Genomic DNA, 21577 nt, shown 5'->3' on the forward strand with positions numbered 1-21577 from the left:
AGGTGTCTGTCCCTTGGATATTGACCTCACAATCTCAAATGCTCATTGCTAAATCCCTTTTGAATATACAGCACCTGGAAGAAATAAGACCGATACACTATTTGTATCTTGCTCTTTATTTTTGATAAAATCAAATTGTGAATGATCAGGCAAAGCTCTCTGATTACAAAAACAGAACGATTTAATGAAAACGTAAATAGTAATTTTCTTAATGAATAGATCTGTTAAAACAAGGTTAGGTTTGTGATCCAACTTGTATGATGTTAACCTAGAGTGGTTATTGCAAGGCAAATGTGCCTATCTGAGGAATGTTTGTACATGTGTGTATTGTATATTAATATGCTAGGCTCATATCCTTGCCTGTGCACTTCAGCGGTTTGGACTCTTGCCTATTTGTTGTTACGCTTACTTTCTGTGTTTACCAGAGGCGACGATCTAAATCTGTCTCACACAATCATTTGTGTCTGTCCCCAAATAATGGGGACCTTTGATCTTGTTTTTTGTATCATACATTTGCATGTTCTTAATCATAAGGATGTGTTTTTTTTGTCTCCTATAAAATGATAATAAAAAATTTGTTACAAAATCTTAGACTGTTTCTGTATTTTGATGTTTTTAATTTGAAAGTAATCTCAGTCCATGATCACTGTCAACTCAAATTTTTTTCAGTTGGTACTTGAGCATGTACTGATGTTGCCAAACATTTCAGTTGCAAAAAGTTTTGCCAAACGGATAGTGGTGTGGATGAATTTTTCCAACAACCCTTTCACCAAACTTCACCAAACCGCTCATTAACTCGGTACTCCACTGTGGCCACTAGATGTCAACCGTCTACAATAAATCCCGGATATTCATGTAGACTAATTATGTAAGAGAAGCCGCGTGTAATTGCTCTAGTTCATGGCTTTAAACTCCGTAGCCTCAGTTTGTGATAGAAGTGGTAAATTGGCAGGCAGAGTAGGTTAACACATTTCCTTTGCATGACTGAAAGCGAAATATGCAACTATCTAATACGACTTCCCAGCTAACTCATCACTTTACATTTCCACAGGAGGAGGCTACTTGGGCAAAAGACCAGTCCAGCCTCTAGCAGCGAAGAGCGCATTCTCATTGGTTTTTCCAAGTATCACTCACGTGCGTTTTTCATGGATCAGGAAGCTCTTGACCCATGATTATTCGTCGACTCAGCTTGTTGGATATCTAACGTTAGTGGGTGCGTGCAAGACAAGCCTCTTTTCCAACTGGCTGCTATGACCTAGCGGGTGAAAGGTTTTTTTTATCAAGTTTAATTGGACTCTTTTTTTACTTTTTTTTTTTTTTAACTTTTGGTGTTCATTTAAGGATTTTTTTGTTTGCATGTAAATATTTATGCTTGCATTTTCGCAAGACTAATATTATTAGCTAGCCAGCCACACAGGCTAGCTGGCTAGCTGGTCGAGGTCGTGTGGATTGATATCCCTGCTACGGTAGCTAACTGTAATTGCTAGTGGACAGCCGAGTCCGTGGCGAGGGGGAGCTCCTGTTAATCCTTGTTAGTCTTTTAATCCCTGTTTTTACTTGCTGAAGAAGATGAAGATAACTGTGGAATTCGAGGAATGTCTTAAAGACTCTCCAAGATTCAGGTAGGACAAGTGTTCTCTCGGCTTTGTTCTTGCACGAGTTCGCAAACAAATAGGTATATTTATTTAGCGAGGTACTGTACAGTAATGTAATACTAGTTCATAAAATATGTTTCTAAGCTACCTAACCCGTTATATGTGACATAGAATAACAAGCTAACTGGTGTTAATTTCATTTCAACTACTTCAGTAGTTATTTTCTTTAATGCTATAGAAAAAAGTGTTAGGTCATTTTACTACTAAAGTTTGACGGTTGATTGTCCTTTCGTTTCATTTTCGGTACCTGGGTCAACACGCAGTTCCACCTCAATACCGAAAGTCATTATCCATACCTGTATCTGGGCTGGCATGTCATTCAAGCCAAGTTCCAACAAAGAAAATCAACATGAATCTGGAGACGCTTATATTGCAGCAGCACGTAGCTAACGAAGTACAATTATAGGATTTCAAAAATATTTGTCTATACGGCAGACTATATTAATTACAACGGCAAACTATAACTCAAGTCTATCTGATTTGTAAATGTCTAGATTGCCTTGCCCTATCGCGATTCAAATCAATGCCTCCTAGTGTCGCACACTTCCTTCCCACCATTCGATTTCATAATTTTTTCCCATGCTTCCCCCCCCAAATTATACATTTGTCATTGTGTTATTATTCAGTAAAGGTTTGGCCTTCTATACTTGAAGAACCACCCCTCTCCCTCTACACAGAACAATATCCTGCTTTTACAAAACGAGGAGCAGATGTTAGAAAGTTGTTTTCAGGAAGTGTGGAAAGAGGCTTTTTTTATTAGAGCATTTCCTGAAGGATCAGCTTGGGGTGAAGTTCCACAAGCCTTCCAATCAGCTGACTGTGAAAGGATGACGGGCATAAACACTAGTCTTGTTGTCACCTGTGCTGACCTATGGCACCTAAACTAGGCTTATTTAAAATGCCACAGCCTTGTTTTCCCTGGCCGATGTCAGTCACGTGAATTATCCCGCACTCCCTCACCGACCCGCAATGAGCACATACAGGGATAATCTCTACCCCTTCGCAACTAGTTTACCTCTATTCTTTTATTGATACATATGTATTGCTGTGTTGTTGATGTGAACCCTCTTATCTGTCAGGAAGTTGGTTCAGCTGGGAGTCAGACCCCCAGTGCAGTCCAGTGACTAAAGGTAGACTGGTGTGCGTGTGTTGCTTTCAGTCACCTGACTACTACTGTTTGTGGGTTAGGATTTTGGCTACATAAGATCCTGGAACAACAGAAATTCTTTGAACATGTTACCGCTTTTGCTTCACTCACATTTTCCCCTATGCTTAATTTGGCTGTGGAGAGAAAGATCAGGAGGTTGATGGTCAAAAACAGGGATTCATACCAGTGAGGAATAACTGCCTTCTCTTGACATCTGTTTCCATTTGTGTGCGTCTTTCAGCTTTGCCAAATGTGGGATTTTTTTCCTCCCTCCAAGTGGGATAGCTACACCCCACATTCCCTCTCAAATGTCCCATTTATTTTAAAGATACGGCCACCATCATCATGTTGCAGTATAAGTGGAACTTGGGTGCTGCAAGAGAGCTGCTATTTTGTGGACTTAATTTGCAATCTCTCTATGTGACTGCTTGAGTAGATTCTGGCAGCGCAAAGCTACCTGAAGTCTATTCAGTACAGTTTTAAAGGCCTCTCAATTATTTGGTTAGAAATTCCCTGAAGAGTTTCATTAATTTTATTTTCTGATCTGTGAGATTGTTATTGTCCCCTATTAAGGTTTTGATAAACAATTTTCCTACAGAGAATAGTCCTTATTAGCATTAGCATTTTCCCTCTTCATTCCGTCAGTGGCAATAACCCAGGCATGTCAGTTGTGAAAAACTTTGAATACTTTACAGGGGCCATTTGCCCATGCTACATGTGTAAATAATCAGAACTAAAAACTTTAAATAAATAAATAAAAATATTTGCTTTGGCGCACTGTTGTTCAACACAATTTCACTCTATATGAAACAATTAAGGAAGTGTTATGTTTCTTTTCGGAATTACATTGGAACGTTTTCATCCTCCCCCAGTTCTTTCCTGAGAGTCATGCAGTAACTGGCTGAATGGCATCTAGATAATGTCACTGGCCGCCCGATCGCCTCAGTCTGTTAAGCCGTTCGCCTGATAGCCTCATTGACAACCGCACAGCCGCCACCTCATCACTAGCCTCGGTCAGGCAGAGGACAGTGTTGACTACATTAACCTTACATCTAGATCTTTGATAATAGGCCAGTCTCTGGGCTCACAGTAGTTAGCTCTGCAGTCCGTTTTCTCCCAGAGGTCCATTAATGGTCATCAACGAGAACATCTTTGGCTCCCATCAGGTGAGCTCATTTGCACGCCTGATATGGCCTGCAAATGATGTAGCCAACAGTCATGGTGTAGCCAACAGTCCGTCTGTTCTTCTGCAAACGGCCTTGGGATCTATTTCAACCAGTGTGCAGCAGTGGCATCGGCAATGTGCCCACTGTACTATAGCCTGCCGGGGGTGAAGCTTTGAAAGATTAATTCCCAGTGCAAGATACATTTTGTCTGGGGTATTTTCCTCACGTGCGTTGTGGGTTTTCAATGTCAGTCTGAACTGCAACTACTAGCGAAGATGTCTCATTACTTACCGTGGTCAGATTCAAGCTAGCTAGCGGCCGTGGAGAACCCATAGATAACCTGGGAAAACCTCCTACTGCAAGCTGTTGTCTCCATCACCATGGTAACCTCCTTTCAGGGCCGGCACAAAGTCCGTGCCATTTTTGACTCTGTCATGATTTGTTTGGAAACTGACGATATTTTTAATTGTAACGCAGCACTGAATATTTCGCCAATCCTAGTGAATCGCGATATTATCGTTTAGTAACCCAAGTATCGAAATGTTATATTGCGAGGTAATTCCCACCACTAATGAATCATACAGGGGAATAAAGCTTTTGATAAAGCTCTTTTTACTTCAGCAGTTAAGGATCTATATGCAGATACACACCATAAAATCCAGAAGAGCAAGCATTGAAGCATGCGAGAGATTCACTGTGGGTAGGAAAAACTCCCTCGAAAGAGAGGAGCCGGTATCCGGATCAGAGTTCTGGGTGGGGCCAGAGTACATGGTCCATTTTAAAAGCCCTAACACGCACCCTATTGGTTTCTTTTTTGTAATGGTCCCTGGTTACTATAACTAAATCACACAAACACATGTTCATATACACGTAGATTTGCTGAACATAAAATATATGGAGAACATAGGCTCCGCCTTAGATGTCTCCATTTTTATTTGACCACCAATTATCACATCTTGTGTCTGTAAATGTTCTTCCTGATTTGGTTTTGTGTTTTGACCCGCCCCCATCAAAACATTTTTTGGTGTGTAACAAAGACAGGATATACTCGGCGTCACTGGGGGCTGTGCCCCTGTGTTTTTCCAGTGAGTGTCGTAGAGAAGAAACCCCAACTCTCCGCTGTTGTCATAAGCTACCGCAGGATATTGATGTCCTCAGAACTTGTCAGGGAAATGCTGCGCGAGAGGGCTTCAGCTCGGGGAGTTTAACTGTTGCTCAGATTGTTGTCCGTTTATTGTGTCATGTCCGTTTGTGTTTGTGTGTGTCTTGTTTAACTCGCTGCCCATCAACTGACTCTGTAGATGCTGGCGGACCAATCAAACTTTACTATACCAGCCTGAGCCTTTCTCCGTAAACACAAGTCTCTGCAAGGGAATTGATTGCATCTGTGTTTGGACGGGATCCTCTGCCTTCATTTGTTTGTTGTTATTTAACCTGAGATTGTCTGTGGTGTAGGCGCGGGTGAATGGGTTGTCTCAATGTTTGTGTTAGAGCCCCCAGCTCTCTCACGTGTTGACACATCTTCAGATATATGCACTTTAGCTCTGTGTTGTGGATTATTTGTCAGCAAAGGTGATTTGACAGTGCTTGATCTGGAATGGAAGTGACATCAAGGATTCGTCGCGATATAATTCTCATTATGGCACTGTGAGAAAGCTCCACTGACCAAATGTCCATTTTGAAGTAGTAAATGTTATTAATCACAACGTATCAGCCAAAGAAGTTGACTAAATCTTTGTTAAAATGCTCTGAGTTATCAGTCATACTCTATGAAGCCCCACCCCATCTTAACTATGACAGTCCACCCCAACCACTGCCTTAAGACTTGTCCTCCGTCTAATCCCAGACTTCTTCCTCTCTGCAAAGCTGAGATGGCCAGTCTTATTGATGTGGCTCCTCTAGGCCTGGCTTGACGCAGGCCACCCTTTTACCACACACACCAATATAGCATCGTGCTCACACCCATAGCTGCACTAAACGATTTCAGTGGTGTTCCTTGCATTATGAATGTTCACAGTTAAGTGAACGTTAGCAGACATTCCGATCCAGAGCGACTTGGGAAAGGGATTGCATACATGTTCGATCCGGACCGCTGTGAAACCGGCCACCCCCTGCGTGTTGCCTGAGCCACGCCCTGCGTGTTGCCTGAGCCACGCCCTGCGTGTTGCCTGAGCCACGCCCTGCGTGTTGCCTGAGCCACGCCCTGCGTGTTGCCTGAGCCACGCCCTGCGTGTTGCCTGAGCCACGCCCTGCGTGTTGCCTGAGCCACGCCCTGCGTGTTGCCTGAGCCACGCCCTGCGTGTTGCCTGAGCCACGCCCTGCGTGTTGCCTGAGCCACGCCCTGCGTGTTGCCTGAGCCACGCCCTGCGTGTTGCCTGAGCCACGCCCTGCGTGTTGCCTGAGCCACGCCCTGCGTGTTGCCTGAGCCACGCCCTGCGTGTTGCCTGAGCCACGCCCTGCGTGTTGCCTGAGCCACGCCCTGCGTGTTGCCTGAGCCACGCCCTGCGTGTTGCCTGAGCCACGCCCTGCGTGTTGCCTGAGCTGCACTGTTCCATATCTGTCACAATGTGCTGTCGTTTCCCCTCCCAAATCTGTATGTTGTCCGGCCTCTTTGGCGAACCCGGTGTCAGTGACTGACAAGAAGAGGTCAGTGACTGTTGGTTTGGCATGTCATTCACTTTACTCTCACCCAGCATGGAGTGTGGAATGGAGATCTGTCCAACCAGGGCTCTAGACTAACATTTTCCACTGGTGGCTCTAAACCTTTAAGTTGGCGTCACCAGCACATGATTTAGTTGTACCCCCACAAAATGATCTTGTATAATAGTGTTTTTGACCAGATTTTGAGCAGACTACATACATGTAATTAAATGACTGAATGAAGGTTTTTAAATTTAATAATTTGTCTGTTTGTTAGGAATGCAATCAGAGCAACAACTAATAGAGCAATTTTAAAGAACATCTGACTTTCATTGGGTGTGTTTAGCTATTATAGCCATACATTTTAGTAAATGCATTGTGCTTTGGTGTTCCACATCTCAGCGTGGCCTATGAGAAATAGTTATGGGAAGTTTAACACTTTTTATCAACTTAGGTATTTGAATTGTTCAGTTATGAAAACATGCTTTCCTTCATTTGAGTCAGTAACACCCTGTAGAGTACCCCATGACACATTGCCTTGGAAAGTCATGTTTTACACTACCTGCTTCTTCAGAATTAGGATATTGCTGGCATGTTTTTACACTTGTAGATGTGGGGTTTCTAATTAGGTAAATGTTTAACTGCTAAGCATACAGAAAGAGTTGAATACATTTCAAAACAATGTCTAGTGTCAGATACAGGCGATTATCATAGTTTTGCGACCTGGAAGTCACTGATAACGCCATTGAGAGGTTTCGCCTACGTTATGGTCAGCTTGTCTCGCTTCCGTTCAGAGAAATATGTCATAGTCAGGGGGAAGAGTAAAATGTGTCCTCTGTATATTTCTCATTTTCTCCATTATAATGCCAATAAACCGAGCGTACATTGTGTCTTTAGCATGCGTGGGTTTGAGAGGGCGCTCGTATTTTGTAGAACACCCACTTTAAGTGGCATATTTCATATTGACATCATAGCTAGGTTTGCGCTATTGTTCTGCTTCTTTTACTGCGTCTTTTATAACATGTTCATTGATTAGGGCAGTAGATGCCTATTTAACCGGCAACAGGAGGCTGTGGTCATAGTTACTCCCTTGTCAGGAGAATGGGTGAGTGAGTGAAAGCGAGAGAGTGGCTTCTACAAGCAACTGGCAAAACCAAGGGAGTTGGATATCAAGGATGAATCAGATTACCGTTTGACCAAATGATGATACTTTAATATAAAAATAGTTTTTAAAGGTTGCGCTGACACGCCTAATCAAAAATGTAACTGGAAAAGCTAAGAGAAATTGTAGCAAAATGAGATGAATGCACTCAATCTGAAGCCCTGCTAGATCTGGTCTTAATTAGACATCTTATGCTTTTTTGGCTGCTAGCTGTCTTTAGGCTATTTTTAGATGGCTAGCAACAGAATGTATTTTGGCCAGGGTCCCTTTGAGGGAAGGAAAGGACACCTATGTTGTTTTCATCACCTGTCAACTTGGCTGTTTGTGGAGCTGAATTGGGAGAACCTATTTTTGTAGCTATTAATACAGGATTATGAAAATAATAGGTAGCAGTTATGATGTATTTGTTAAAACCACAGTATATCATCCTGTTGCTAGGGTCCTTACTAATGAACCAAGGTTTTCTGAGGGATTATAAAGTAAATGTGCTTCTTTTTGAGAGTGGTCTTTGACTGACTTTTCTCCTGAATAAAATGTTCAAAATGTTTCATGATCAGTGTGCCAGCTGCAGAATTTGGTACTTTGTGATCTCATTGGTCTTTCTACATTGTGATGGTTGTGTGTGTGTGTGTGTGTGTATGTGTATATATATAAATAAAATTAGGAAATGTGTAGTTGTTGAGCCAATTGAGTCCCTGAAAATTATGTACTGAGTGAAAGTGATACTACGTAAAGATTAAGCACATATAAATAACATTACCCATCCAGCGTAAAATAATTGGCTATTTAAAACAATTGTGTTATTCGCTAAAGGCCCAGACCACAAGTTTAGCTCTCTGTGGGGTATCATGGTCTGTGCTGCAGGCTACACATTCAGAAGCCTATAGATTCAGGCCAAGGAAAACTGCACTGCGATAGCAAAAACTGCAGTGCATCATTACACACGTGCACTCGCGCATGATCGGCCCATAGTCCTCAAAAGTATGCAAGCGTTGTTGTGAAAGCAACTGCAGTATCTTGAGTCTAAACGGTGAAGATAATCAATTTTGCCCACTCACCGCTATTTAACTCTTGGCAAGAAGAGATCCAAATGTTTTGTTCATTTTATTGCCTAAACTGCATCATTGCTGCTGGGGACTTGGGAGGACTCATGGAGGTTGTTGATCTCAAAGCTCAGTGCGTCCATGCTAATCAGCCTGCTTTAGCTTTTGAAAGGATGTGGTTGCTGAACCCTGTAAAATCGTCTCTTCTCATCATCTCAATTGTCGGTCCTTGCCTTCATATGGGACATAAAAAGAACCATGCATCTACCTTTAATGTTAAATAAATGGAAGCTTATTTTCCTGTTGAATTGGCTGCGGAGAAAAAAGGTTTGCCTTCTATGGGATTTGATCTAGCAACCTTTGGTTACTGCGCAGATTATTTAATCACTCAACACCTACATGGTAATTGGTGGTCCTGAATGGAATATTCTGATGTCTGATTACTTCTAACTTTCAGACTAACTGGTACTAACTTAAGGTACATTTCTCTGTCGTCATCTGTGTGCTGTAGGCCTAAAGTGGAAAACACGTGAACGTTTATTCTGAGGAAAATTCCTCTCCGGCGCAAACTGTATGAGTCAACCCCCTTTAGGACTGAGACATTGTTTATTAGCCAGATCAACAATTCCCTGCTTAACATATGAGTGCTTGCATTTTTGACCGTCCACTGCACTATTTCTGCATTTACAGTGAAACCATTTAGTTTTTGTAGCGTTACGCATTGCTGCAGTGCAAAAACAGTACCTACATTTTCCTCCCTCATTGGCTTTATTTCATATTTAACCAGATCATTGCATAATGCCATGGAATTATAATTTCCGGGGGATTGGGGAGAATATAGATGTGAACATCCCTCGTTGGTGTGTGTGTGTGTGTGTGAACATCCCTCGTTGGTGTGTGTGTGTGAACATCCCTCGTTGGTGTGTGTGTGTGAACATCCCTCGTTGGTGTGTGTGTGTGAACATCCCTCGTTGGTGTGTGTGTGTGAACATCCCTCGTTGGTGTGTGTGTGTGAACATCCCTCGTTGGTGTGTGTGTGTGTGTGTGTGTGTGAACATCCCTCGTTGGTGTGTGTGTGTGTGTGTGTGTGTGAACATCCCTCGTTGGTGTGTGTGTGTGTGTGTGTGTGTGTGAACATCCCTCGTTGGTGTGTGTGTGTGTGTGTGTGTGTGAACATCCCTCGTTGGTGTGTGTGTGTGTGTGTGTGAACATCCCTCGTTGGTGTGTGTGTGTGTGTGTGAACATCCCTCGTTGGTGTGTGTGTGTGTGTGTGAACATCCCTCGTTGGTGTGTGTGTGTGTGTGTGTGTGTGTGAACATCCCTCGTTGGTGTGTGTGTGTGTGTGTGTGTGTGAACATCCCTCGTTGGTGTGTGTGTGTGTGTGTGTGTGTGTGAACATCCCTCGTTGGTGTGTGTGTGTGTGTGTGTGTGTGTGTGAACATCCCTCGTTGGTGTGTGTGTGTGTGTGTGTGTGTGTGTGAACATCCCTCGTTGGTGTGTGTGTGTGTGTGTGTGTGTGTGTGTGAACATCCCTCGTTGGTGTGTGTGTGTGTGTGTGTGTGTGTGTGTGTGTGAACATCCCTCGTTGGTGTGTGTGTGTGTGTGTGTGTGTGTGTGTGTGTGTGAACATCCCTCGTTGGTGTGTGTGTGTGTGTGTGTGTGTGTGTGAACATCCCTCGTTGGTGTGTGTGTGTGTGTGTGTGTGTGTGTGAACATCCCTCGTTGGTGTGTGTGTGTGTGTGTGTGTGTGTGTGTGAACATCCCTCGTTGGTGTGTGTGTGTGTGTGTGTGTGTGAACATCCCTCGTTGGTGTGTGTGTGTGTGTGTGTGTGTGTGTGAACATCCCTCGTTGGTGTGTGTGTGTGTGTGTGTGTGTGAACATCCCTCGTTGGTGTGTGTGTGTGTGTGTGTGTGTGTGAACATCCCTCGTTGGTGTGTGTGTGTGTGTGTGTGAACATCCCTCGTTGGTGTGTGTGTGTGTGTGTGTGAACATCCCTCGTTGGTGTGTGTGTGTGTGTGTGTGTGTGTGTGTGTGAACATCCCTCGTTGGTGTGTGTGTGTGTGTGTGTGTGTGTGTGAACATCCCTCGTTGGTGTGTGTGTGTGTGTGTGTGTGTGTGAACATCCCTCGTTGGTGTGTGTGTGTGTGTGTGTGTGTGTGTGAACATCCCTCGTTGGTGTGTGTGTGTGTGTGTGTGTGTGTGAACATCCCTCGTTGGTGTGTGTGTGTGTGTGTGTGTGTGTGAACATCCCTCGTTGGTGTGTGTGTGTGTGTGTGTGTGAACATCCCTCGTTGGTGTGTGTGTGTGTGTGTGTGTGAACATCCCTCGTTGGTGTGTGTGTGTGTGTGTGTGTGAACATCCCTCGTTGGTGTGTGTGTGTGTGTGTGTGTGTGAACATCCCTCGTTGGTGTGTGTGTGTGTGTGTGTGTGTGTGTGTGAACATCCCTCGTTGGTGTGTGTGTGTGTGTGTGTGTGTGTGAACATCCCTCGTTGGTGTGTGTGTGTGTGTGTGTGTGTGTGAACATCCCTCGTTGGTGTGTGTGTGTGTGTGTGTGAACATCCCTCGTTGGTGTGTGTGTGTGTGTGTGTGTGTGTGTGTGTGTGAACATCCCTCGTTGGTGTGTGTGTGTGTGTGTGTGTGTGTGTGTGTGTGAACATCCCTCGTTGGTGTGTGTGTGTGTGTGTGTGTGTGTGTGTGAACATCCCTCGTTGGTGTGTGTGTGTGTGTGTGTGAACATCCCTCGTTGGTGTGTGTGTGTGTGTGTGTGTGTGAACATCCCTCGTTGGTGTGTGTGTGTGTGTGAACATCCCTCGTTGGTGTGTGTGTGTGTGTGTGTGTGTGAACATCCCTCGTTGGTGTGTGTGTGTGTGTGTGTGAACATCCCTCGTTGGTGTGTGTGTGTGTGTGTGTGTGTGTGTGTGTGTGTGTGTGTGAACATCCCTCGTTGGTGTGTGTGTGTGTGTGTGTGTGTGTGTGTGTGAACATCCCTCGTTGGTGTGTGTGTGTGAACATCCCTCGTTGGTGTGTGTGTGTGTGTGTGTGAACATCCCTCGTTGGTGTGTGTGTGTGTGTGTGTGAACATCCCTCGTTGGTGTGTGTGTGTGTGTGTGTGTGTGTGTGTGTGTGTGAACATCCCTCGTTGGTGTGTGTGTGTGTGTGTGTGTGTGTGAACATCCCTCGTTGGTGTGTGTGTGTGTGTGTGTGTGTGAACATCCCTCGTTGGTGTGTGTGTGTGTGTGTGTGTGTGAACATCCCTCGTTGGTGTGTGTGTGTGTGTGTGTGTGTGTGTGAACATCCCTCGTTGGTGTGTGTGTGTGTGTGTGTGTGTGAACATCCCTCGTTGGTGTGTGTGTGTGTGTGTGTGTGTGTGTGTGTGAACATCCCTCGTTGGTGTGTGTGTGTGTGTGTGTGTGTGTGTGTGTGTGTGAACATCCCTCGTTGGTGTGTGTGTGTGTGTGTGTGTGTGTGTGTGTGTGTGAACATCCCTCGTTGGTGTGTGTGTGTGTGTGTGTGTGTGTGTGAACATCCCTCGTTGGTGTGTGTGTGTGTGTGTGTGTGTGAACATCCCTCGTTGGTGTGTGTGTGTGTGTGTGTGTGTGTGAACATCCCTCGTTGGTGTGTGTGTGTGTGTGTGTGTGTGTGAACATCCCTCGTTGGTGTGTGTGTGTGTGTGTGTGTGAACATCCCTCGTTGGTGTGTGTGTGTGTGTGTGTGTGTGAACATCCCTCGTTGGTGTGTGTGTGTGTGTGTGTGTGTGTGTGTGTGAACATCCCTCGTTGGTGTGTGTGTGTGTGTGTGTGTGTGTGTGTGTGAACATCCCTCGTTGGTGTGTGTGTGTGTGTGTGTGTGTGTGTGTGTGTGTGAACATCCCTCGTTGGTGTGTGTGTGTGTGTGTGTGTGTGTGTGTGAACATCCCTCGTTGGTGTGTGTGTGTGTGTGTGTGTGTGAACATCCCTCGTTGGTGTGTGTGTGTGTGTGTGTGTGTGTGAACATCCCTCGTTGGTGTGTGTGTGTGTGTGTGTGTGTGAACATCCCTCGTTGGTGTGTGTGTGTGTGTGTGTGTGTGAACATCCCTCGTTGGTGTGTGTGTGTGTGTGTGTGTGTGTGAACATCCCTCGTTGGTGTGTGTGTGTGTGTGTGTGTGTGTGAACATCCCTCGTTGGTGTGTGTGTGTGTGTGTGTGTGTGAACATCCCTCGTTGGTGTGTGTGTGTGTGTGTGTGTGTGAACATCCCTCGTTGGTGTGTGTGTGTGTGTGTGTGTGTGAACATCCCTCGTTGGTGTGTGTGTGTGTGTGTGTGTGAACATCCCTCGTTGGTGTGTGTGTGTGTGTGAACATCCCTCGTTGGTGTGTGTGTGTGTGTGTGAACATCCCTCGTTGGTGTGTGTGTGTGAACATCCCTCGTTGGTGTGTGTGTGTGTGTGTGTGTGAACATCCCTCGTTGGTGTGTGTGTGTGTGTGTGTGTGAACATCCCTCGTTGGTGTGTGTGTGTGTGTGTGTGTGAACATCCCTCGTTGGTGTGTGTGTGTGTGTGTGTGTGTGAACATCCCTCGTTGGTGTGTGTGTGTGTGTGTGTGTGTGTGTGAACATCCCTCGTTGGTGTGTGTGTGTGTGTGTGTGTGTGTGTGAACATCCCTCGTTGGTGTGTGTGTGTGTGTGTGTGAACATCCCTCGTTGGTGTGTGTGTGTGTGTGTGTGAACATCCCTCGTTGGTGTGTGTGTGTGTGTGTGTGTGTGTGTGAACATCCCTCGTTGGTGTGTGTGTGTGTGTGTGTGTGTGTGAACATCCCTCGTTGGTGTGTGTGTGTGTGAACATCCCTCGTTGGTGTGTGTGTGAACATCCCTCGTTGGTGTGTGTGTGTGTGTGTGTGTGTGTGTGTGTGAACATCCCTCGTTGGTGTGTGTGTGTGTGTGTGTGTGAACATCCCTCGTTGGTGTGTGTGTGTGTGTGTGTGTGAACATCCCTCGTTGGTGTGTGTGTGTGTGAACATCCCTCGTTGGTGTGTGTGTGAACATCCCTCGTTGGTGTGTGTGTGTGTGTGTGTGTGTGTGTGTGAACATCCCTCGTTGGTGTGTGTGTGTGTGTGTGTGTGAACATCCCTCGTTGGTGTGTGTGTGTGTGTGTGTGTGAACATCCCTCGTTGGTGTGTGTGTGTGTGTGTGTGTGTGTGAACATCCCTCGTTGGTGTGTGTGTGTGTGTGTGTGTGAACATCCCTCGTTGGTGTGTGTGTGTGTGTGTGTGTGTGTGTGTGTGTGTGTGTGTGAACATCCCTCGTTGGTGTGTGTGTGTGTGTGTGTGTGTGTGTGTGTGTGTGTGTGTGTGTGTGTGTGTGTGTGAACATCCCTCGTTGGTGTGTGTGTGTGTGTGTGTGAACATCCCTCGTTGGTGTGTGTGTGTGTGTGTGTGAACATCCCTCGTTGGTGTGTGTCTGTGTGTGTGTGTGTGAACATCCCTCGTTGGTGTGTGTGTGTGTGTGAACATCCCTCGTTGGTGTGTGTGTGTGTGTGTGTGTGTGTGTGTGTGAACATCCCTCGTTGGTGTGTGTGTGTGTGTGTGTGTGTGTGTGTGTGTGTGTGTGTGTGTGTGTGTGTGTGTGTGTGAACATCCCTCGTTGGTGTGTGTGTGTGTGTGTGTGTGTGTATGAACATCCCTGTCTACCCCTCCTTCTGCTCATTTTGCAGACATTCACTGTACAGACTGACTGCTTTGACCCTGCATCCTAGATTGCCTGAGCTAGAATCATTCCTTCCTTATCTCTGGTCAGTGTTTTCACAGGACCTCCTTCTAGGCCTGAGTTACGTAGTAAGAGTCTTTTATATTAAAAGACAACATTCTCCTTGTCTTGGCGAGACTGCTGGAAAGTGGACCAACTCATTTAGATTTGGGTTAGATAGGATCTGTTGGAAGCTTGGGCCTAATTGACCAGAATAAAGCGCCATTATCAGACATGATCTAAATTAATACAAGTGGGTAATTAATTCAGCCTGAGTGTTTTAACTTTAACCTAGAATCTGGGTGAATGTTGTCAGTGGAGTGGCTGGGACATGTTGGGTTTTTGTGTATACTTTAACCGTATTCCATTTGTCTTTTCCTGAAGGAATAGTCATCCACTTTAATTGAAATATGATAAGGAATGACACATCAGTGACATGACAGTGTCTCTCTGCCTGGACGGTCTCTGTCATAATCCATGTTATCTCAGCTGTTGAATCAATGGCTAATCCATGGCTGTACCTTGAAGGGTGTCATTAGTCACATAATGGGCATGTTGAAACCGTCACGCTTCTTCACAACCTCACTGTTCTTGAAGTGAAATCCCTTAGTCTAAAACTGACCTGGACCTGTCCTCAACTTCACCAATTACAATCCCAAAAATGGAGTTTAAGGCAAGTAAATTGTTTTGGGCAGGGGAATGCACGCACTGCACTGTCTTCAATGGCCCAAAATTGCTATCTTTTCAGATTAAAAGAAATTTTAGACATTTTCATGTTACCCCCCCCCCCCCCCTTTATTATATTTGCTGCTAGATATACTACCAGTCAAAAGGCACTCTCATTCAAGGGTGTTTATTTATTTTTACTATTTTCCACATTGTCGAAAAGTAGTGAAGACGTCAAAACTGTGAAATAACACATGGAATCATGTAGCAACCAGAAAAGTGTTAAACAGATCGAAATACATTTCATATTGTGGATTCTTCAAAGTAGCCACCATTTGATTTGATTACAGCTTTGAACACTATTCTCAGTCTATTAACCAGCTTCATGAGAGAGTCACCTGGAATTACCTTTCCAAAAGTCCTCAAGGAGATTTCACACAGCATGTTTTGGATGGAACTTCTGGCAGGCACCAGAGTGACTGTCGCAGCTTGCTACACAGTTCCACAACTGGGATCCAAACAGCCAGGCAGATTATTATTTATACAGAAGTTAGAGCTGCTCTTAACTTGCAATATACCACCAACCACAGATATGCCCTATTTCTCTTATACCAATACAGTTAGACCAGTATAAAGTGATGCCACATACTCCAAGCTGTATCAGACATGTCCTGTTCTAGACCAATCAGCGGGAATATCGGGTGCTAAAAGCAATCTAAGGAAACAAGCCGGTTCCTAACAGAGCTGAAATAACAGAGTGGAAGGGTTAGGAACCCTTTGATGTGAGCGATGGAAAGCTCCCACGTTGAGACTTTATATAACACACTGTTGGATATGCCAACTGCCAGAAATACCAGCAACGTCTTTCGCTGGGATCCTCATCAGAGGACACCGGGCCTCAGAAATGTCAGATGACTTCAGACAGCCTGATGTTGAGCATTACTATAAAATAAAGGAGTGTATGGAAACACAGACGTTATAAAAAAAAATCTGATTGTCCATTAAAATGTGAAATGTCTGGAGAAGATTAATCACAGTCCTTAATTGAAAACAGTTTGTTTTAAAAAACGGATTATCCCAGTTGGTAAAGCATGGTGCCTCCCATGGGATTTGGACTCTCCCAGATCCCCTGGTTATGGGAGGGGTGGATGCCTGGCTGTGGAAGTGTTGGCTGAACGGCAAATGTTATGATTATGTTTTTCACTCTCGGAGCACTCTCTGTGGTACTATGGAAGAATCGTTTTTAACGTTATTGCAATGTTTGTTTGTTGTCAATTCATCCCTGGTGTTATAGGTTTGCCAAAGAACTATTCGACACAAAGTGTGGAGAGAATTTTTATTTTATTTATTTATTCTTAAATTCAACCGGACTGCTAGCTAACCTAACCACCTCAACAATGCCAATTGGAATTTTTTTTAGAGAATGTTGATTTTTTTCATATCCATGGTATAACACCACAGCTGTCAGCAAATCCTCATTCAGGGCTTGAACGACCCAGTTTATAACAAGCTTAGTCTGCCCAATGGAAATTGTATGTGATGACCTGGCTTTTTGTCTTTGACATACTGTTGTGGTTAAAGTGACTGCTCTGTCTCATAAAGCTTTCAGACCATGTGGAAGTATGTCTCTGAAGACGCTTACGATGCACAACTACATCAGTGCTCTACACGGTTTCTGTTATCGTGTGTTTACCATGCCAGATAGGCACGTTGTTTGTTTGGCTCCGTTGTGTGGCAGAGGCCAGGCCGCACCTTTAACCTTTCCAGACACAGGGACTTTGGTGCCTCTGAAAGCCATTCGGTTACCCTGATCTGCAAGTGGCCACTGCGGCTTTTTAAATGCAGACACTAAACCTTCTCTGGTCTACTTGGTTGGAAAAAGGTACAACGCAGCATCGCTGTCTGGCCTTGCACATATGGCCAGTAAAGACACCAATGGACTTGCCGCTGCGCGGAATCCGGGATATGGTAAATGTGTTCAGCGGGAGCGTGGGGCAGGATGTGGCAGCCATGGGAACAGCTGGAGGGGGACTGGATGAGTCCTCTCGCCTGGTCTCCCCTTAGTGTCACTCATCCCGGGGTCTTTTCATCCCCCCCACCACATCGTCAGGCCTGGTTAGGTTGTTGACGTGCCGTTCAACCCCAGTGGCATTAAGCGTCAGCCTGCGGGGGAATAAGACCCCAACCCGCCGCTAACCTCAGGTTTGAGATTGTCACAGATCTTTATCCACGCCTTGTTATTGTGATAAGGAGCAGTGGCAGGGGTTGTGTGGCGGGAGTAATCCTTCAGTGCGGTCGGCTTGCGTGATATCTCTGCCCCCCAGTAACTTGTGTTCTTCCCTGTCTTTCACAACATATGCCTCCAATTAAATATGTTGTGTGGGTGTTCGTGATTATCACGTGGTTTCTCCTCCGCCTTGTTATCCCTGGACATGATGTGCCATCTGGGATAATACGTTGACCTGGCATATGGCCAGGATGTCTGACCAGCAGCAGCCCTGAAGGGTGGGGACATACTGCACCCAAAACAGCCCAATCGAACTGGGAGCCTGTATAAACCTAATGCCCGAATGTAGTACCTGTGGGACGGTAAGATCGTAATGACAGGCTTGCAGGGGTCCTGACGTCGGAGTTATTGGAAGGGATACCTCAGACGAGTCTGTTGTGAGCTTCTGGCCCTGTGTTATGGAACACATGGGGAATAATGTGAGGTAATTACAGGTTTTGATTGTTCACTTACACCTGCAAACCCACGCAGCTGACTGATTTAAACAGGGAAGCAATCCCCGTATGGCCTAGTGGGAAACAAGGTGAACACTTTCAATTCAGGCACCCTGTTTCCTTTTATGTTCACTCCTTTTGACCAAAGACCAATGAGCCCGGGTACCATTTGGGACGCACGTTTGCCAAGCTAACATAACCAGGGGACTCCTGTGGAGCTGACTCTCCAGGCTGTATCCCGCTCAAAGTCCTTGTGAGACGTGTGATAAGGGTTGGAATATGGGCTGTTTGTATGCTAGTGTTTCTTTTCCGAGGGCAGAGAAGATCTGCCGTTTCCTGTCTCGCAAATACTTTAGAAAACGTGCTGCAAAAGCGCAACGCTTTGGCGGTAAATGCCTTCCATTACCCTCGGATCGCGTTTTAATACGGCGAGGCCTAAGTGCCAAGATCACAATGAAAGGCAGGATTGAGTAGATTCTCAGTGTTTGGTTCTAAGTTGTATCCAGTTGTTTTCCAGTAACGGGTCCAATGTGCACCAGTGACTCTGCCGCATAGTATTGAGCAACACAGTGCAACTCCACAGCTGCTATGATCAAATAAGGACTGAATGTTGTGGCGACTCAGAAGTCCCAGTCCTGCATCCCTCACATGATGTGACTGCGTGTCGTCTCTATACGTCCTCTATGTGACTGGAGTCAGGCAGCGTGTCGTCTCTATATGTCCTCTATGTGACTGGAGTCAGGCAGCGTGTCGTCTCTATACGTCCTCTATGTGACTGGAGTCAGGCAGCGTGTCGTCTCTATACGTCCTCTATGTGACTGGAGTCAGGCAGCGTGTCGTCTCTATACGTCCTCTATGTGACTGGAGTCAGGCAGCGTGTCGTCTCTATAGGTCCTCTATGTGACTGGAGTCAGGCAGCGTGTCGTCTCTATAGGTCCTCTATGTGACTGGAGTCAGGCAGCGTGTCGTCTCTACACGTCCTCTATGTGACTGGAGTCAGGCAGCGTGTCGTCTCTATACGTCCTCTATGTGACTGGAGTCAGGCAGCGTGTCGTCTCTATAGGTCCTCTATGTGACTGGAGTCAGGCAGCGTGTTTTCCTCCGTGTGTTGTATGCAAGTTCCTCTTTTTCTTTGCTGTTACTGTCTGCGTCAGCCCCTCAAAGCACCAACCCATCACGTGGAAGCTCAAAACCGTCTTGTGACTAAGCTTCCACTGCAAACGCAATGCATCGACCTTCCATTTTCCTGTGGAGACAGTTTCCCATCCTCCCCGCAACAATTGAGTTGGTGAAACATGCAGTGTTTTTTTTCCCCCCCCTCCTCACAGGGCCACTATTGAGGAGGTGGAAGGAGATGTCGGGGAGCTGGAGTCCAGACTGGACAAGGTGAGTTTGTGTCGCCACCGCTTTGGGATCGGGAACAAAGGCCATGGTGATGGAAGTCTTAGTTTGCTTTATGAACCTCCCCACGTTGTTAACCCTAACCCATCACCCCATCATAACCGCCCCCAGACCAGTGCAGTTTCACAGAGCGAGAGCCTCAAATGGGAACGCTCTTGACATAAGGAGTGTGATGAATTCCCACCCTCTGTGGGGCAAGGGCGAAGACCCTCCAGCCGGCCCTCCACTGGAGCGTTTCAGTGCCTCCTAGTTGGCGGCGGATTGTATCAATCTGCTAGTTCCCACAACCGTCCCTGGATGTCCAGTGATTGTGGCTCTGCATTGTTCTTCTGTGTTTTGAGGGTCCAATTTCCGTTGGTCGTGTATCGGCCTTGTATCAGTCACACCCATACCCTGGTGTCACTTCCCTCTGGAAGGGTGCCGGGGGTTTTGTCTCTGCACTACGCTTGGCTGCCAAGAAACGGATCAAACTGAGACAACCCAGTTGAGTCTTAAAAAAAAACGGCCAATATTAAATTTAGCTTGAACATTTCCCTTTTGAAGTAAAGGAAATGGTGAAAACATCCTATGACCAATCTTTAAATCAAGAAAAGCTGTGTTCATTCTTTAAGACCGAATCGGCCACAAAACAAAAATTTGGAGTATCAAAGGGAATCAAGTTAAAACTAAACGGCTCTGTTGCTATTAGTCATAACTTGCCTCATCTTCAGTTCATTGGCTGTAGATGTTACTTAAGTCCAATTGGACCTACAGAATCTCAACCAGTCTTTGCTTTCGTCGTGGAGCCTTTTTCACATAAGCATCAGATTGAGATTGGAGTTGACTTTTTATGTCTTTTTAGTATAAATGTTTGGCTATCAGGACCAAACAGTTCTGCCATCAGTTTCCACTAGACCACCCTTGGCCCCAGATTTTACAGGGGAGAATGTAGCTTCTCCGTCTCCTTGCTCAGTCTTGTGTGGGAGTGCATGGAGAGAATCCATGGATTGTTTGTGGGATTATGTAATCTGGGATTATGTCTGCTGCAAATGAGTCAGAAAAAAAAGTAAATTGTTGATGGTTGCTTGTTAGCCTAATTGCCGGTAGCTAATTTGTTTCTGGTGAATTTTCAGACGCCCAGTTCTGCAAGATTTGTATTTTATTTGTCAAACTGATATTCGGTCCGGAAGAATGCCCAGTGCATGAACACAGAACAGTGGCTCTAAGGGAATAGCGTGGACAGGAAGCAATATTTCAGTTTTTTTTCACTCCTGCCTTTCTTTTTCTCTCTTTGTTTTTCTTTCTCTCCCCTCCAGCTGGTGAAGCTATGCATAGGGATGATTGACGCTGGGAAGGCCTACAACACCGCCAACAAGCAGTTTGTCAACGGAGTCCGTGAGCTGGCTGCGAGCTCCAACAAAGATGAGGTCATCGAGGTAGAAAGCTGGAGCTTGACGTGTCCAAACTATTTATACTGTTAGATAATAGACGGCATCCTGCACTTTTTCACTTTAGCCTTGTGGGGCGTGTCTGTTTTTATTTTACTCGCACTGTTTTTCTTTGCGAGGGCTGCATTTCCGCTGCACTATATATTTTCTTTATAGCCCCCCCCCCCCCCCCTCTCCCCCTGGGTCTGAAGTTCAGCCAGAGAGCATTTTTCAGAAAACTTCAGCCAAGGCATTCTTTCTTCTCGAATGCGCCATTGTTGCTCAAATGGCTCCTGCTGCGTGGCAGCAAACTAAGGTGTGACATCATATCTCACTGTCAGGAGGTCGTTCTAGTTTGAAGTCACTGAAGTGTGTCTGTGTGTTTTGGTACCTGGGAGCTGTGGCGTCAGTCTATCCCAGGTCTGTAATGCACTCTTGTTTATTTCCTTCTCATCCCACAGTCGAGTCTCGCAAAGTTTGCGGAGAGTCTCCAGGAGATGATCAACTATCACACGGTACGGTGATATTTCATGTGATGTGGGACATGGCATTATATCCTTTTTTTTTTTTTTAATACACCGAACTAGGCACTCCTTTCTTATCTTAGACTTGTTTGTCTGTGAGACCGCCAAATGCCAAAATGTATTGGCGGGTGGTTTTAACAGGAGGCTGTCCTTTAAATACTCTGTTCTATCGTCACTCTGACTTTGTCATTCTCTTAAAGCAGAACTGAAAAACCAAACCAAAAACATACACTCATTTTCCAAACACAGCTCATAACCACAAGCTTCCTAACTCTTCTAGAACACCTCCCCTCTTAGTTCCTATACCCCTTAGTTTTACTTAGTTTTT

At 45.4% G+C, this 21577-nt stretch overlaps 1 protein-coding gene across 6 annotated transcripts in view; it reads left to right on the plus strand.

Annotated features, from left to right (window-relative positions):
* The first annotated feature begins 1147 nt into the window (after positions 1 to 1147).
* The window catches only part of LOC105025348 (arf-GAP with coiled-coil, ANK repeat and PH domain-containing protein 2), a 47708-nt gene continuing 27278 nt past the window's right edge, over positions 1148 to 21577 (plus strand). For 2 of the 6 annotated variants that reach the window (XM_034293651.1, XM_029121699.2), the window contains exons 1-4: positions 1160 to 1622; positions 19247 to 19304; positions 20615 to 20734; positions 21187 to 21240. In XM_034293651.1, coding sequence (XP_034149542.1) covers positions 1570 to 1622; positions 19247 to 19304; positions 20615 to 20734; positions 21187 to 21240 — 285 coding nt within the window. In that variant the 5' untranslated portion in view covers positions 1160 to 1569. Of the gene's footprint in view, positions 1623 to 19246; positions 19305 to 20614; positions 20735 to 21186; positions 21241 to 21577 lie in introns of all 6 variants that reach the window. The other 4 variants (XM_034293649.1, XM_034293650.1, XM_029121700.2 and 1 more) reach the window with 4 other exon arrangements.

Source organism: Esox lucius, chromosome 8 (assembly GCF_011004845.1).
Source record: "Esox lucius isolate fEsoLuc1 chromosome 8, fEsoLuc1.pri, whole genome shotgun sequence".
NCBI lineage: Eukaryota > Metazoa > Chordata > Actinopteri > Esociformes > Esocidae > Esox > Esox lucius.